Raw genomic sequence first — 17,971 nt, 5'->3', positions numbered from 1 at the left:
TAGAACGGTGTTGAGTCATAAAGGATCTGAGATATAATTTTTCTCAATTCATAAAACGACAATTTTGATTTGCATAATAATACTTTAAAACTAGCCTCCGCCAGCGGCATCGCCCGAGTGGTGTGTTGATAAAAAGTAGCCTATGTGTTAATCCAGGGTATCACCTATGTACATACCAAATTTCAATCAAATCGGTCCAGCCGTTTTTGCGTGATTGAATAACAAATATACATCCATACATTCTCACAAACTTTCACGTTTCTAATATATATATATATATAATATATAAGTAGGAAGTAGGATGATTGTGACATATTCATCGTTATTGTCAATTACAAATCGCAGTTAGCAGTTTAATAGGTTCAAATACTGACAAATAGCAATGTGACTATCCTACATTTTATATAAGTAGTTACGTATACTCCAAAGCGTATCTTCACTATTATTACTAGTAGCAAAACGCAACATTGTTAGGAAATCTTAGGCTTCACAAGTTCAAGTTCAAATAGGAGTGGCGGGATTTCAGCAGTCAAAACAACAAATATTGGTAGTTTCACTTTTTACTTAACTATAAACATTATTTACAGAAGTGCACCATTTACAGTAGTCACGGACACTGTTTACCAGCCGGCGTAGGCGAGGGGAGCGGAGTACACGGAGTGAGCACCGTACGAGTAGGTAGAAGGCACGGAGTACACAGCGGGGGCGGAGTGAGCCGCGTACAGGGCGGGAGCGGCGTGAGCCGCGTACACAGCAGGAGCAGCGTGCGCCGCGTACACGGCAGGAGCGGCTACGGTGCGGGCAGCAACAACGGCAGGAGCGGCAGCTACCACGGCGGGCGCGGCTACGACGGGGGCGGAGACAACAGCAGCGTCCTTGCGCACGACGGCGTTGAAGCCGTTGACGTCATCGGCGGTGTAGTCGACAGTGCGCTTGGTGCCGTCCGCGTCCAGCAGCGAGTACTGGCCGGACACGGCGCCCCCCACGCGGGTCTCCACCTGGCTCTTGTAGTCGCCGGTGTTGGGGTCGGCCACGTCGTACGCGAAGCTGCTGTAGTCGGCGTCTACTCGCGCCACTGGCACCACTGAGCAGTGGGCCACGGCCACTAGGGCGGCGAGAACTACGAACTGAAACAACAAAGTCATCTTTTAGAACCTTATAAACACCAACAGGTCTGATGTGGTATGAGATGTTACCCATTATTAAATGGCACAACTAGCCTAAATATTGAATTTTTCCAACATCTTGGTCGAGCCGCGAACCGCAAAGTATTATATTGGTCGATCTATTGCAGCATTCATTATAATTTTCACAATAGTTCTAAAGCCCAAAAAATGTGACATCAACTGAGAATGTTTCAAACACTGCGCACATTTTATTCACTATAGCACACGACATAAGACAACCTACCTTGGCTGCCATTGCTGATGCTGAGGTAAGTCTCTGGTGGAATGAGTGCAAACTGCTTACACGAGCGAGCTTATATAGCGCTCGTCCTGACGCCTCCGACGCGCGGTCACTTGACGAACTTGAGATATAGGCCGGATCATGACGCGCCACACATTTAATTAAAACACGTTTCGGGTGTAGTAAATACAGGTACAAAGATCGCATTACAATTCGATAGGATAATAAATGTTCGAGTTATGCTGAATCACATTACGGTTGCTGTCGTAAGTTGACTAGTTGGTCTTCACGACTTCAACCGAATTCTAAGCATCCTGCTAAAACTGTCCAATGTTTTGTTTCGACTTGTGACTATTGGTAAAGCTGAGTCGTTACTTACTACCCCTACCCGTGCCATGAGTACAGATGGTAGCGTTGCTGTTCTAGTTTATTGTTGTGCTTTTTCTATTTTGAGACATTGCTGCGCTGGAGTCTGTTACAGGAAATTCAAGGATTCATGTTGATGACAGTTTTTGCAAAGTTTATTAATTTCTCTCAGTCATACTTTAATGTATGATGAACAAGATCTGATCATGTTTAAATCTATGTGCCTCACTTTTTTACAAAATAATCTTAAAAACTTCTAAATATCCTCTCTGCGTATACATAGGTTTTTACTAATATCGAGCCTGAAGCATCTAAATCAGATTTTTTTTGTCTACCTTTTCTCTTTTTCCCATCTACATTACATTCATAACTATTCTTACCAGAATATACAGGTTTGCCGGAAACGAAAAATAGAGCTTAAGTTGGCCATATAAAAGATTGTGGGACACATAAAAGATAAAGCGCTCCCCATGAGTACGCCAGGTGACGAAGGACTAACAATGTGTCAGCCGGGTGTTTGCCAATTGATAAATGTACAAAAGTGGAAGTTGCGCCGAAGTGTTGTGTCTTCAGTAGTGTCATATTCATATATTTATGTAAATAATATAGGTACTATCTTACATTAAAGGCCTTCCTCTCTTCTAACTATTTTGGTGTGCCCTGCCCATCAGGGTCCACAATTGTGACAATCATTTTATATTCTCCACCTAATGTACGTTATGGAATGCAATAAATGATGTGATACTTATTCGCATTCCATAATGTTGCAATTTTTGAAGAGATTATAGGAGGTACAATTATTAATGTCCCATATTCTTTTAGGGTATAGACGCGCCCTAAACTCTTGCTAATTTTGCAACTACATACTTCTTTTACTATTATTACAGTTTTAAGGGCAGAAAACACATGAAGACTAGAATTAAAAAAATAAAATGAAATAATAATAAACACTTATAAATAAGTAGTTTCAGAAATAACAGTGATCAAAGTACAAGTTTAATACATAAATAGAAGTCTACGATTTTGTACCTGTAGAAAGTAAAATATGCTTTTCAATTAGGACATTTAGAAGACAGACAGATAGTCGAAATCAGTGTGTATGAGTATTAATACATATGTACGTGATACATAAGTATACATGCATCTACTTCCTTACAGGTACATCGGAAAACTAGATAGACCTATAAATAAGTGAGTCACAATCAGGTTTTTATGGAGCAATTTTATTATCAACTTCTGATCTTAATATTTCTTAAATTATTTATTTTATTTTAAGGGTTGTTATAGGTACTTAAAAGTAACGAATAAAAATCGTTGTTATCTTGACGTCCGTCGTATGAACTAGAGTGAAGAAAATGAATAGGTACCTGTCATGTATAAGTTTGAGTGTAGAAAGTCTAAATTTTGTATCTGTTTGAAAATAATATCAAGCTAACCAAGTCTGTCAGTTTTTCATTCAATTTCTGTTGTCCCAGATAAAATGATACTTACGTTATACCTATTTATAAAAATATATTCAAGGTTGTGCTGGGCACTGTGATGAACACTCGATATTTGCTTCACGTCTGCGGTTCCTATGTAGGCGAGACGTGACACTATTTGGAATGAATTGAAACAGAGAGGTTATTTTATGTATTCGTTTTATTTTAATACATGTATGTACAAACTAGTGACAATATTTACATGTTGTTCGATAATGAAACACGTCGTGGTCTATCGCTAAGGAGCCGAGCAAGGCTATCGAGTTTACCAGTATGATACGGGAGCGGAGTAGGCAGCGTAGCTGAGAGGAGATCTGTAGTAGGCGGGGCCGTAGGCGCGAGAGTAAACCGCGGGGGCAGCCACAGCGCGGGCGGCGAACACTGAGGGACCCACCACGGCGTGAGCACCGGTCGTGTACGCGCCAGCGGTGTACGCTACAGGAGCACCAGCGGTGTACGCGACGGGGGCACCGGCGGTGTACGCAACAGGGGTACCGGCGGTGTACGCGACGGGGGCAGCAACAGTGCGTGCAGCGACAACGGGAGCGGTCGCAGCGTACACCGCGGGTGCAGCCACGGCACGGGCGGCGGTGTAGTACGCGGGTGCAGCGGCGTAAGTGCGCGCTACTACGGCGGCGGGAGCAGCCACGGTGCGGGCAGCAACAACCGCTGGAGCGGCGACGGTGTGGACGACGGGGGCGGCTACAGTGCGAGCGGCAACCACGGCAGGAGCGGCGACAGTGCGGGCAGCAACCACGGCAGGAGCGGCAGCTACCACGGCGGGCGCGGCTACGACGGGGGCGGAGACATCCTTGCGCACGACGGCGTTGAAGCCGTTGACGTCATCGGCGGTGTAGTCGACGGTGCGCTTGGTGCCGTCCGCGTCCAGCAGCGAGTACTGGCCGGACACGGCGCCGCCCACGCGGGTCTCCACCTGGCTCTTGTAGTCGCCGGTGTTGGGGTCGGCCACGTCGTACGCGAAGCTGCTGTAGTCGGCGTCTACTCGCGCCACTGGCGCTACCACTGAGCACTGAGCTGCGGCCACGAGGGCGAGTACTACGACCAACTAAAAACAAAAACAAACTTTATTGTTAATCCAAAGAAAACTGATGAAACTGTTCGGTACTGACATTAATAAAATGTATGATGAAATGTCGCTTCAGCGGATAAAACAAATAATAACAATTGACAATAGGTACTTATAAAATTTCAGCTAAGTATATTTAAAAATATTTTATTTTAAATAAATAGCGCAATAATTTTCTTCATCTTATCACTCACGAATCGAAATGATCTAAAATCACTAGAACCACTTCACTAGGTATAGATAATCACCTTGGCTGGCATTGCGTTAGGCTGAGGTTTTCCACTCGGTGACTGATACTGCATGAGATCGCGAGGAGCTTTTATATGAGCTTCGCACCGCGAGGGCGTGGTCGGCCGCTATGATTACTTGTTGATCTTTAAAAATTATATTCAGTTTATTTTCTTAGGCCTAGTCGGGTTCTGCATATTTGGTGAAGGTATTTCTAGATTGTGTTCATAAGGTCTTGCTACGTCAAAGCTAAACTAATGTCCTCGTATGTTTTAAACAAGTTCTACTTACTTGCGATGAATTTTTGCATTTCTTATAAATTCTGATGCGCAGGGAAAGTTTGGACTTCGATGTCAACTTTTTGCGTTTTATTTTTTGTATTCTCTCTCTAAAACTTACTTCACAAAAAAAAAAATTCTGACTGACATTCATCAAATACTATTTCACTACATTTCGTTCATAACCCGACCGTACAGAGTTTCGATCTATTTTATAGACATCGAAACTTTTTAACTACGGAACCCCAAACACACGACAAGCTGAACAGCCTTTGTGATGCCGACGGATCCGGAAGGGCAAGGTCGCTGATGAGATCTGTACGTCGAAGAGGTTGCATCTCATCTCGTTGCACGCATCATTGTGCATCTTAATTTGTTTCGTTTTATTTTTCGGTTGATGTGCTTTTGTTTTTAGTTCGAGATTTAAACTTTCTGGTTTCTTGTTTCTTTTTTTTGAGAATGATGATTGGTTTTTGTTTTGGGAGTAGTGGGTTTACCTGCATTTATTTAGGGAACGCTTAGGTATAGATTTCTTCTTCGTGATGAGTGGACCTGCCTCTCAGGTCCAACTTATTGCAAATAAGTAGCACAGGAAGCTTAAATTCAAACTTAACAGTGTTAAAAAAGACTAGCATAGAGAGCTTTACATCGTGAACTATGAAACTTAAAATAATATTATTTTATCTGTCTAATTTAAGCCAGCATCTCAGGCACAACTTTAAAGCAACTAGATCAAGATAATAAAAATTCGTTATTAGATCTGCTATCTCTTGGAAATTCAAGAAAGGAATTAGCTACCATTACAAATGGCGTATAATCTCGATGTTTATCATAATGTGTTTGCTCTACATTCGACTTCAAGGCAATCTTCACGCGATTGACGCGATGCTTATAGAATTTGCATGCTACAAACTTCATTCTAATGTAGAAGAAATCTTTACTAATATTATAAAGCTGAAGAGTTTGTTTGTTTGTTTGAGCGCGCTAATCTCAGGAACTACTAGTCCGATTTGAAAATTTCTTTCAGTGTTAGATAGCCCATTTATCGAGGAAGGCTATAGGCTACTTTTTATCCCGGAACGGGAAGTAGTTCCCACGGGATGCGTGTGAAACCGCTGGCAGAAGCTAGTAATACATACATTTGTGTTATTAATATCTTTCAACTTTTTCATTATTTTTTTATTTAATTATGTACGTGATAAGTACCAGCATTTCTACATTTACCAGATTAAAAGCTCACTCATAGTGCGACTGCGGTGCATAGGGTTGAATTCCAGGGTCGGGCTGGACATTTCACAAAGCACCTGAACCTCGTCAATGGGTACACCCCTGCATAGGAGAGGTCCGGTCCTGTATCTGACCTCCCTCTGGTAATGTCGGAATGCCGCTCCATCGGGCTTTGAGAGAGTGGGGCTGTGTCTGCGCGAATGCTTGTGCATTATAATGTCTCCTCCCTCCTCAGACAGAACTGTCGTGGCAGACATGTGAACGTCATTGATATTTTTATGAATTCAACTGGAAAAGTTAAAAGTTTACAGGTTGTCAAATATATTATTTAACCATATAAAGTACAAACATGTCTCCAATTTTTACCCTATTTGAGTTGCATCAGCTGGCATAGTGATGAAAGTTAAATATAACGGTGACTTTACTGACTAACAATGAACGAACAGTTATACTCATTGCAATAGTATCTGCATATGTGATTCTTTTAATAAGTGCAGGAATTTAATATAACATGCTAAGTGCTACGTGGTCGGCGTTATAAGACTAATTCATAGAAGAACTGAATTTGAACTTTATTCCTACTAAACAAGGTTTATTACTGAGTGTTTGTGGTACAATTTTAGCAACTATAAAATAAATGGATGTGAAATATTTTGGCGTAATGGCAATTTGTTACGATTTTTTGTAAGACTGATATTAAAACTAGTCAACCAGGAAATACTTATTGGGCGAAAACGTAACATTTGAAATGAGTAATATTTTACTAATTATTTAAGACTGGGTGTATAAAATTCTTGGTTTATTGCCGACATTGTAAGTTTATTAAATGGCTTTTCGATACCATTGATTGATTAATTATTATCGATGTCTATATTTATTAGTGCTGCTTGATTCAGAAGAAAAATCTGAAAATAAGAAAATGTTGCTGATGAGTGAACTATTCAGCATTTTTAATACTTCAAGCAATGCATAACTAACGGTAAAGTTCATGAGGGAGAACTTAACAGTTTATTATGCTTTTCATGGTTTCCTTCACCGAAGAAATGAGCTGCTGGATTGTTCCAAAGAGATATATTCCTGGTACACAAAGGGCTTCAGAAGGAACAAAGATGGATTTTAGTCATTAATAAAAGGCTGTCATTCCCTTACGGCATACGGCCAAACGGTTTATGCGATGATTGCCCTACATTACAAAAAAGTAAGTAGAAAGGTAAGTAGTAGTACATTAAAAAGAAGTAAACCAGTGAGGTTAGATCATCTAGAATTCTAGAAACTAGAGCTACACTTAGGTAATTAGTATGTCGAGGCTCATAAATAATCTATAGAAGTAGTTAATAATATTGTAATGAAAACCAATTCAAAAATAATTGTTTATGATTAGTGGATTTATTGTAAAATAAATGTCAACTAGCTAAACAGTAATTTAACTGTCAAGAAATAGGAAGCTCTCAATAAAACACATGAATTTTATCAATATCTCTGAATCACAAGACCAGTTCGCGAATAAGGTTTATGTTTGAAAGATGAGAGTCAATTTATTTGCTTTATTATATTATTATACGTTAATACAGTACCTACACATAATATACACAAGTGTTGTCGTCAAAGATAACATTACTACCGACCAAATTCACACGCGTGCTATAAATATACCAAAATTCTTATCAAGATCACTGAACCACATCAAAGCTACCAATTTAATGAGAATTGTACCGACTAACACAATCGAGAACATTTGATAATTTTTACTAATGAGGCAATATTGGGCAACAATATTAGATTCACAGAACAACATTTTCCCAAGTTTTGAGATTTTTTCAAAATTACTAACTAAATTGTTCTTTGTTGTGCTAAGTTTGCTCAATTACCTTTGAGAACATTGTTTTGTATTGTTAACAGAGATACTGACTTGTTCTAAACTTCCACGTCTTTATATAGGTGCTGTTTATAAATCTTTGTTATGTGTATCGCAATTTTAGAGGAAATTTGTTTGAACATTCCCATCTGTATCTTTAGCTAATGTGTGTAGTAGAGTATAATTATGAAGAAGTTAATGTTCGGCTTGGGCTGATAATACCAGGTTACGAAGCATCATAAAATAGGAAGTGCTAATTATAATTTCGATTTTTACTACAAAACTTGACAAAAACTTTATTTTACGTTTCATAAATTATCTATTGTTTTTGATAACTTCTAAAGGAAAGGTCTTTAGGGGTTTTATATAAAGTTTGTGAATGCACATTGTTGAATTAGTTGAAAGGTTTCATGCATTTACCATGAAAGCATTCTACGTAGATCATACTCGCAGGAAATCATAGCATGGGAGAAAACTTGAAATGGGATGTGAATAAAAACTAGAAGACGAGAAAGTATAATTTTAAATTTTTTGATGTTTTCAAAGATGTGAGAGATATGTTTTAATCATAAATTGAAATGATTGCATAATTAATTATACATACTCATTTTTCAAAATGACACGATAAAACACATACAAAATAAAGTTCAAGCTTTTGCTTAGTAAATAACTGGCAAAAGTTTACATGTCTTTTGGCTATTCAAATAATTAAGGAGCTTGTAATTTTCATAAATACACATGTTACCATTAAGAGATACCATCTGTAATTGACACATAAACATGTAGTTTACTCATCAACGAGGCCAATGTTACCATTCTGAGTGCAAAATTAATTTACATAATGACTGTTTCAGTTCCTAATTAAACCTCTGAAACAGAATCTTTCGAAATCTTAGAGAAGATGTGAGCGCAATCATTTCAAACTATGACCCCCAAAACTACAATACAGTGGTTTCGTGTGAATATAAATATTTGGAACCGACGGGGTTAAATCATTCACAAGCCAAAGTTGAAGACGAACACATATCACAATGGCAGCTAAGGTAAACCATACAATTATTAGAAAAAATTGCACAAAATTAGCAAAGGGCTTAGTATTCTCCCTTGCGGCCTATTAAGATCACAACAAACTATTCAAATGTTTATGCATTGTTTTGTTAACAAAAATATGTGACATTATTTTATAATAATATCATGAGGTCTAATCAAGTTATTTGTCTGTCTTCCAGTTCATTATCCTATCCCTGCTGGTGGCATCAGCGTACGGCAGCGGAGGCTACTCGAGCTTCTCGTACGGCGTGTCCGACCCCATCACCGGCGATGTCAAGGACCAGCACGAGAAACGCGTCGGAGACAGCGTCGTCGGCAAATACTCACTCCTCGAATCCGATGGAACAAAAAGGATTGTGGAATACGCTGCAAACGCAGCTACTGGATTCAATGCCGTCGTTCGCAAAGAGCCTGCCATTGGTGTTCATCCGTCTGGACTTCATGCACCGTTAGCCGGAGCTGCTTTACATGGATCTTTGGCTCATGGACCAGTACATGCTGCACCTATTGCTCCCTTGGCTGGAGCCCTTCCCGGAGCCATCGCCCACCAGGCAGCCATTGCCCAGCAGGCTACCCTTGCTCACAAGGCTGCCCTTGCCACTCAGGCTGCCCATGCTCAACAAGCTGCCGTTGCCCACCAGGTTGCTCACGCCCAACAGGCTGCTCTAGCCCAACAGGTGGCTCATGCTCAGCATGCCGCCCACGCCCAGCAAGCTGCTGTTGCTCAACAAGCTGCCCAAGCTCAACAAGCGGCCCTAGCCGAACAGGTTGCCCACGCGCAGCATGCTGCCGTAGCACAACAGGCTGCCGTTGCTCAGCAGGCTGCCATTGCTCAGGAAGCGGCTCATGCTCAGCAAGCCGCCATTGCTCACCAAGCTGCCCACGCCCAACAGGCTGCACTTGCCAAGCAGGCAGCCCATGCCCAGCAGGCTGCACTTGCCAAGCAGGCTGCTCTGGCCCAACAAGCTGCCCTTACCCACTCTAGTGCTCTAGCCCACCAAGGCGCCCTAGGCCATTCTGGTGCTCTTGGACATCTGTCGCATGGTGCTCTTGCTCTTCCCAGTTCTCTCGGCCACGCTGGTGCGCTTGCTGGAATCAACCGTCTTCCCTCTAGTTATGCTGGAGCATACGGAACTCCTCTGGCTGGCCATCTTGGTAACAGTGGAGCTCCTGCCACTCACTTTTCCAGCGCTATTGTACACAACGCTGCTCGTCCCTACCCTGGTCCCTATGCTGGAGCCTACAACGGTGCCTATGGTGGATACGGAGCTACTTTGGCCCATGGATCCGTCAGCCCTCTTGCACATGGCCTTGCCAGCAGTTACTCGAACTCTGTATCTCACCCAGCTTCTCCGGGCGTTCATGCGGCCCAGACTCTTGGATCTGGATGGGCTTGGTAATAAATGACTGCTGCAAATCTGTGATATAAACGACTAATAATAAAATTGTAAATGCGATGTATCGAAATTTTATTTTACATAACCTGCCATCATCCCTGTACTGTTAATACCCTAATCTGGTAATATTTTCATTTTGTGTTGATACGACTGTTTTAGCACAGTATTTATTTACACATACCTACAAAACCAATTACGACAACACACACATATTCTATACATCTAAAATCAATTCTTTCACATATGAATTATTTAAAAACTGAACTTGAAGCTAGGTATTAATACAAAAAAACTTTTTTACAAAAAAATTAAACCGACTTCCCAAAACACTAAAAAGCAAAAAAAAAACTATTTTTAGGTGCATCGGCCTAGAAGTCGGTGTCTAATGGATGTTACTAAGTTAATTTTGCCACCGACTTCTAGGCCGATGCACCTAAAAATAGTTTTTTTTTTGCTTTTTAGTGTTTTGGGAAGTCGGTTTAATTTTTTTGTAAAAAAGTTTTTTATTTAAAGCTTTTCAGTGATACGAATAGTTGTCACTATCCATACAAGTGAGAAGTTCTCATCAATACAAAGAATATAAGTCCAAATACGAGGTATTTTACATATTCAGTTGTCGAGTTCCCTCGACTTACTTTCTCTGGTCTCCATCATCAGGTCAGCTCCAAACCTTCACTGTTGCAAAGGTCTTGTCAATACAAATAATTTAAGCCCAAACACGAGGTAGTTTACATATTCAGTTGTCGAGTTCCCTCGACCCTCTCTGGTTTCCATCATCAGATCAGCTCCAAATCTTCACAGTTGAATAGTGCTTTTAGGCGTACACCTGAGTGTCAAGTTTTTACCCTATGTATGCCTACAACTTTCGAAGGTTGCCCTCGATTTCTCAGGGTTTCCATCATCAGATCCTGACCTGATGACTATGGGACCAACTGGCAGCTATTCCGAGTCGAACAAAAAAAGAATCACGTAAATCGGTCTATAAACCTCGGAGTAATCGATGTACATACATAGAAAAAAAAAAAAAAAAAAAAAAAACATACCGGCCGAATTGATAACCTCCTCCTTTTTGGGAAGTCGGTTAAAAACAGTTAAAGGTTTTCCCAAACTTGTTTTGACTGCTTGTAACTCATTACAACACAGTTGAACTCTCCCAAGAGACAAAGCATAGCAATGATATAATTAAATTAACGACCCGTAATGTTTCACAAAAGCTGTGGAGTTCTAAGATGTGTGGTTTCTAAGGAACTGACCTAGTGCTCTGGTTGTATCATGTTCATGTTATTAACAAAGAATTATCACTTCTGTGGTAATTAGCATTTGTAATTTTAATTCAAAATAATACTTTAATACTTATGAGATCGTTGGACTGCCTATCATACACTTGCTTTAAATTGAATGTTAAAGCAGTCTACTAATCTCTAGGTAATTATGACTTATCTACAAATTTTAGGAGATATTAAAATTAGCATTGCTTTAGTATTATTTTTGGTTTAACGAATCTGGAAAACATTTAAATTAAGAGCAATGAATTCAACCACTCACATTATGTCTCCATTAGGAAATTGTATACATTCTATGCTTCATAAAATATTAGATAAGATTAAGTTATCTAGTTAAGCCAGTTTAGCTTTACAAGTGTTATTTTCATTAGGACCAAAATTTGCGTAATAGGCACATTTCTTACAATTCTTGTTACCTTATTTCGGTCCGTTTCCTACAATTTGTTTACAAATAGTAAAATTATTTATCTAGCACAATGTGCGGTCATTCAAGGTGAACTAGATTTTTGCATTTAGTTTCGGTGTATTATTAGTCCTGCGGATATGGTTACTTTAGACCTTCTACTTGTTAATTTTAGTTATTAACATACAAAGGTTAAATCGCTTTTGTAGCCAAATGACCACTACTAACGTTATAAGGAATCCTTGAAGTCTTTGTTTATTAATTTTGTGTGTTATTAATAGAAAGTGGTGAATGTTTTAAACAATATAATAATAAAAATCAAACCAAAAATAAGGTACTTCGAACTATTTTATTTCATCACAGCATATTTCATTGGGGTTTCAGTATAAATAATTATTATCTAATCATTATTTAGTACAAATGGGCGCCGTAAAGACCGTGAGCGCCGTGAGCGCCGTAAGCGATGGCACCGTGAGCGAGGGGAGCGGCGTGAGCACCGTAGAGTCCGGCGCCGTAGGCGAGGGGAGCGGCGTGCGCGCCGTACACTCCGGCGCTGTAGGCGAGGGGAGCGGCGGCGACCGCGCCGTAGGTGGCCACGCCGTGGGAGTAGCCGTGAGCGACGGGAGCGGCGTGAGCGATGGGGGCGGCGTAGGCGAGGGGAGCGGCGTGCGCCACCACGGGAGCGGCGTGAGCGAGCACGGGAGCGGCGTGAGCGAGCAGAGCGGGGTCTTTGCGGACGACGGCGTTGAAGCCGGAGTGCGCGTCAGCGGCGTAGTCGACGGTGCGCTTTGTGCCGTCGGAGTCGAGCAGCGAGTACTGGCCGACCACGCTGTCTCCGACGCGGGTCTCGTGCTGGCTCTTCACGTCGCCGGTGTGCGGGTCGGACACGCCGTACGAGAAGCTGGTGTAGTCGCCGCCGTGGATCGCGCTGCCCTGAGCAGCCGCCACCAACAGAGCTACGATCACGAACTGAAAAATTATGAAAGAGTTATTAAACACAAATGCAGGATAAAAAAAACGAAGATACGGGTCACAACGTGATCTCGAAACCCTACAGCAATGGCTTGATTGTTCGGAAAATATTCATCTAGATGTGTATTTGCACATCAATGTATTAAAATGGTATATATCAGAACTCTTGCTTTGATTAGACAGTCCAGCACAATGCCATTAATATTAAAGCTTCCTATTCAAAGGGCTGTACGATGAAGAACAATAAGTCAATCACTGTGATTTAAACAAGTGAATCTAATTCAAAAGTTTCTCGTCAGAGTTCTCGGCAGAATCTGTACAGGTAAAAAAATACTGCCACATTAAAATTCCGCCGCATAAATTATAACAATCAGCACACATTTCTTTTAAAACAAAAGAACATTCCAAGTCCTAACTATCACCAATGACAAAACCGAACTTTTTACCGCAAAAAATGGAAACAAAGAATAATTAAAACTAACCTTAGCTGCCATTTTGTAAGGTATTGTTAGTAACACAAGTATACTGCGAATGATTAATCAGGGTTAGCAATTCTCTTTATATAGTATTCCCTGAGTATGCCAGTAGTGAATAGGAAGTAAGAGACATGCAGTAAGGTCACGCATTTGAACGTTTTTTGAGGTAGGTATACATTTCGTCGGCGGCCAGTAATGCGGAACTCGCTCTGTACTGACCAATGGGTATTAGAGCGAAAGAGTTTTAGGACAATATCCTGTTCAAAGAACATTTTTTTGGGTAAATTCCTGAATTCCGAGGAAATATCATTATAACTACCACCTCTCGTTCTATCAGTTGCGTGAAAGGTAGTGTCAGGCTTCCAGTGATTCCTTGGTGTTATTTCTGGAACCTTTTTTGGAAAACTTTACTTTAATAGCTAGTTCTTCAAGATGTGTCAGAAATATATATTGCAGGAGTATTTGCTATGGCATATATTCAATTCAGTAAAGGATGCTTACCCTTCGCCACCGTCTTGTCTGATTTTGACAGTTGACCCGATGGTTGACAAAATACAAAAAGAAGATCTTGATCTGAATCAAAGTTTTTAGGCGGTCTGACACCGCAGAAAGACTTGATCTTTGTAATGTGCGTATGAACATTCATTTTCATACTGACTTATGAGCCCAAACAAATCGGCCGACTAAAGTTAAGAAGTAAGACTAAGTTTGTAGTGTGCTCTTCCTGTTGAAGTGTGAACTCTTAGGTGTTGTTGACACAAGTGTTTATAAAATAATATTTTTTAGAGCAAACAGGGATTAGGGCATTAGTATTTTCGCAGTAATGACTCATCCATTAACAAGTCAGTGTAGATCTTGATTTATTGAATACAATCTATTTTAACGTTTTGATTGTCAAGTGTTGTCGAACTCGTATTTATCGAACCGTGACTTTCGTAGGAAAGAAAAAGTTTAATGTAATTAAATGTATTTTTATTTGCATGGTTTTCATTCACCCATTAACCAAATCCAAAATAATATTATTGAGCCATAAGCTGTATTGTCAGCGAGTCTAAGTACTTATCTAATTTTACTAATTTTAATGTCAATCAACTGGCATTCTTGGATTTGCATGCCATGCACTTCAATCTGCTATAATGGAATCAGAACTATCTTAAGACTGCTTGATAACAATTTGTCATAAAAATACCAGATACATCCTTGTAAGAATATTTTATTTATTTATTTAACCATTTATGTACACAGTAAAGACACACGAAAGAAGAGGATGTAACATAAACTAGTACAAAGGTACTGCTTATTTCTAAAGAAATCTCTTCCAGCACACCCGTAGTAGGAGAGCAATATATTTATTTTATGTCTAGGATTCCCTTTCACAATTCCAAAATGTTAGTTCTTAAAACTTTTACTAGAATTTATCAAGGAAAGATTGCGTGTAACGTAACGTAACCTTCAAATTCTTTACATTCTTCATAATGTCGATGTTTTGTTTTGTTTTATTTAAACTACGGATATTATTACATTGTTAGGCCTTCTTTGCACGTTTGAGTAATTACCTTAATTACAACGGCCGAATAGTTTTTCTGTCTCACTACACTTACTGTACTTCATAGCTGTTATGGGATAATAATTATGATGATACACGAGCGATTTTTTTAAAATGTTTCTGATGCGACGCGTAGCTTGCGGATGATGTAGCGATGCGTACCTCACATTTCATTCCTTCTATTGCCGCTGACTTGGGATATATGTACTTATTAGCAATCCATTTCAGACAATAGATTTTCCTCATAATCATGGTGGTATCGACCCACTGCTGGGCTCAGGCCTCCTCTCACACGGATAAGGATTGAGCATTGATCACCACGCTAGCTCAATGCGGGTTGGTGATTTCAGACTATATTATAGTCCAGGTTTCCTCAAGATGTTTTTCCTTTACCTTTTTCTCAACCTTTGGTGTCCAAGATATGCTTAAAAAGTACATACAAACTTAGAAAAGTTGCATTGGTACTTGCCTGAACTGGAATCGAACCCACACCCACATACACGAAAGGTTACCCACTAGGCCACCACGACTTGCAGGGTACCCAGATGATGTTAGTGCTTAGTGACAGTCGCACGAGCCGATCGATGTAATACCAAACTGCGTTTCATTACGAGCATGAGTGGCCATCTATGTCTTGGCAAGTTTCTAGGTCATTTATAAAGTGCGTTATACTGTAGGTACGGCTGTATCGATTGTCCAGACAGAAGCCAGTACGTCTGGTGACTAAGGGTATCTTGTTGACTGGCTTAAGGAGAAAACATGTAAAACATTTGTACTCAGGTGCATCTGAAATTTCGCATTAGTGAGATTAAGGTAAATACAGATGATGTAAGAACAAATAATATTGTAACTGGTCCTTTAATTCTAAAAATCAATCTCATCGTAATAGCACCTTTATGTTGAAAGCTTTCAACAAAATAAAACGGGAAAACAGATCGGGATAATCCGCATATTTTCAACCGACTTTATTCAAGTTCTACCTACTTTCCCTGTCGTGGAATCCCCACGATTGGGTTTCTTGGTAAAGTTTTATTTTAACAGAATATTTTCTTATACGCTGAATTTGTCATCAAATTCTAATGATAATGATCCTCTGATGTTTCAAAAATGTTAACTTTTATTACATATCAACGTATCATTAAGCAACCTAGTCTTCAATCATTTTTTTTATTTGCATAGCTGCTCTCGAAAGTTCGATAATAGGCTAAATCTACTGTGACTTGGTATAGTTCTTGCCAAACTATCGATCAGATTTCGGATAGATCTTCATGTTTTTTAATGAAGCTCATTGTAACCATAAATTATATTTTTAAATACTTAAAAGGGGGCGAAGAAAACAAGCAAATTCGTTCTTGGAACTACTTTATTTGATCACAGCATTTGTTCATTGGTTTTTCATAATAAATAACATATTTTATCATTATCTAGTAGAGGTGGGCGCCGTAGAGACCATGAGCGCCGTGAGCACCGTGAGCGCCGTAAGCGATGGCACCGTGAGCGAGGGGAGCGGCGTGAGCACCGTACAGTCCGGCGCCGTAGGCGAGGGGAGCGGCGTGCGCGCCGTACACTCCGGCGCTGTACGCGAGGGGAGCGGCGGCGACCGCGCCGTAGGTGGCCACGCCGTGGGAGTAGCCGTGAGCGACGGGAGCGGCGTGAGCGATGGGGGCGGCGTAGGCGAGGGGAGCGGCGTGCGCCACCACGGGAGCGGCGTGAGCGAGCACGGGAGCGGCGTGAGCGAGCAGAGCGGGGTCTTTGCGGACGACGGCGTTGAAGCCGGAGTGCGCGTCAGCGGCGTAGTCGACGGTGCGCTTTGTGCCGTCGGAGTCGAGCAGCGAGTACTGGCCGACCACGCTGTCTCCGACGCGGGTCTCGTGCTGGCTCTTCACGTCGCCGGTGTGCGGGTCGGACACGCCGTACGAGAAGCTGGTGTAGTCGCCGCCGTGGATCGCGCTGCCCTGAGCAGCCGCCACCAGAAGAGCTACGATCACGAACTGAAAACGAAAACATTCGAATTATTATTATTTCTTAAATTTTTTGGGCTAATATTATTTTTACTTGTCATAATGTCATATTTTTTCTTTATTATATTAAACTTTTTATCTTTAACATCACGTCAACGATGTCAATTGCCACTTTCACTCTAGAAACTTTTTTTCAAGATATAAATTTTTTTCCACTTCACATTTTAATCAATAATATTAAATGCCAACCAACCTTTGATGCCATTGTTAGTTAGTTATGTTTCACTAGCAAACTGCGAATGATACATCAGGGTTATCAATTCACTTTATATACTATCACTGCTGTCCGCTGGTTCGGTATCTAGAGGAAGTAAAAGAGGTAGGAAGGTCGTTGCTTGAACTGAATCCTGGTATTTCATATCAGTTGTGTCATTGCCTTACAATTTGTAATTTATCATTGGTCTTATTGTATTATATCGTATTTCATTGGCAATTACAACCGTTCCTATAACTAATGATTCTCTCATTTTGTGGATTGTCGAAATGCTTGACTGGGAATGAATTTGTGGTTTAAGATTGATGACTTAAATTCCACAATTGGGATCAATAAATAATTGATGTTTAGCTTATTTTAGAATTAACATTGACTTTAAAGCTCTAATGGGAGGGTAGCGCTTTCTCAGATATTAAAATTATACTTTGTAGTGTTTTCTGGAATACCTAAGCTGTGCTACTATCGGAAGACTTAATTTCCCGTTACTAGTAAATTGCATCAGTTTCCTATCTATTGATATTTATGTGGATTATTATGATGTAATTTAAAATGACAGTCTAGGACTCGAGAACGGATAATTTCTATCTTTATCTAGTATCTAACTACATAAAATTATGTATTTTTTATTTATGTAACATGGAAGACTTACAGCTAAAGCAACTAGGAATAACACAAGTTTA

At 40.4% G+C, this 17,971-nt stretch overlaps 5 protein-coding genes across 5 annotated transcripts; 1 reads left to right on the top strand and 4 right to left on the bottom strand.

Annotated features, from left to right (window-relative positions):
• Window positions 1-542: 542 nt before the first annotated feature.
• LOC124645889 (larval/pupal rigid cuticle protein 66-like) lies at window positions 543-1,515 on the bottom strand. The gene is made up of 2 exons (XM_047185864.1): window positions 1,411-1,515; window positions 543-1,127 (listed from the first exon to the last, which is right to left on the bottom strand). Exons 1-2 carry the CDS (start codon window positions 1,420-1,422, stop codon window positions 621-623), a joined length of 519 nt encoding a protein of 172 aa, XP_047041820.1. The 5' UTR covers window positions 1,423-1,515; the 3' UTR covers window positions 543-620.
• A 1,881-nt stretch (window positions 1,516-3,396) lies between these two features.
• LOC124645884 (cuticle protein 16.5-like) lies at window positions 3,397-4,646 on the bottom strand. The gene is made up of 2 exons (XM_047185858.1): window positions 4,590-4,646; window positions 3,397-4,320 (listed from the first exon to the last, which is right to left on the bottom strand). The coding sequence occupies exons 1-2, from the start codon at window positions 4,641-4,643 to the stop codon at window positions 3,520-3,522; spliced, it is 855 nt and encodes a 284-aa protein (XP_047041814.1). The 5' UTR covers window positions 4,644-4,646; the 3' UTR covers window positions 3,397-3,519.
• A 4,314-nt stretch (window positions 4,647-8,960) lies between these two features.
• Window positions 8,961-10,436, top strand: LOC124645751 (histidine-rich protein PFHRP-II-like). Its single transcript, XM_047185626.1, has 2 exons — window positions 8,961-8,972; window positions 9,159-10,436. Exons 1-2 carry the CDS (start codon window positions 8,961-8,963, stop codon window positions 10,377-10,379), a joined length of 1,233 nt encoding a protein of 410 aa, XP_047041582.1. The 3' UTR covers window positions 10,380-10,436.
• A 1,956-nt stretch (window positions 10,437-12,392) lies between these two features.
• On the bottom strand, window positions 12,393-13,589 carry LOC124645886 (larval/pupal rigid cuticle protein 66-like). The gene is made up of 2 exons (XM_047185860.1): window positions 13,517-13,589; window positions 12,393-13,031 (listed from the first exon to the last, which is right to left on the bottom strand). Exons 1-2 carry the CDS (start codon window positions 13,526-13,528, stop codon window positions 12,474-12,476), a joined length of 570 nt encoding a protein of 189 aa, XP_047041816.1. The 5' UTR covers window positions 13,529-13,589; the 3' UTR covers window positions 12,393-12,473.
• Window positions 13,590-16,401: 2,812 nt separating this feature from the next.
• On the bottom strand, window positions 16,402-17,336 carry LOC124645885 (larval/pupal rigid cuticle protein 66-like). The gene is made up of 2 exons (XM_047185859.1): window positions 17,271-17,336; window positions 16,402-17,047 (listed from the first exon to the last, which is right to left on the bottom strand). The coding sequence occupies exons 1-2, from the start codon at window positions 17,280-17,282 to the stop codon at window positions 16,481-16,483; spliced, it is 579 nt and encodes a 192-aa protein (XP_047041815.1). The 5' UTR covers window positions 17,283-17,336; the 3' UTR covers window positions 16,402-16,480.
• Window positions 17,337-17,971: the final 635 nt, after the last annotated feature.

Source organism: Helicoverpa zea, chromosome 3 (assembly GCF_022581195.2).
Source record: "Helicoverpa zea isolate HzStark_Cry1AcR chromosome 3, ilHelZeax1.1, whole genome shotgun sequence".
NCBI lineage: Eukaryota > Metazoa > Arthropoda > Insecta > Lepidoptera > Noctuidae > Helicoverpa > Helicoverpa zea.
Note: the sequence above shows the minus strand (reverse complement) of the source record. Positions and strands in the feature narration are given on the sequence as shown.

Coding starts and splice junctions, on each gene's coding strand:
- LOC124645884 (XM_047185858.1), bottom strand. CDS start 4,643: ATGCAGTATCAGTCACCGAGTGGAAAACCTCAGCCTAACGCAATGCCA. Junction 4,321..4,589: donor CTAACGCAATGCCAGCCAAG/GTGATTATCTAT, acceptor TTTTGTTTTTAG/TTGGTCGTAGTACTCGCCCT.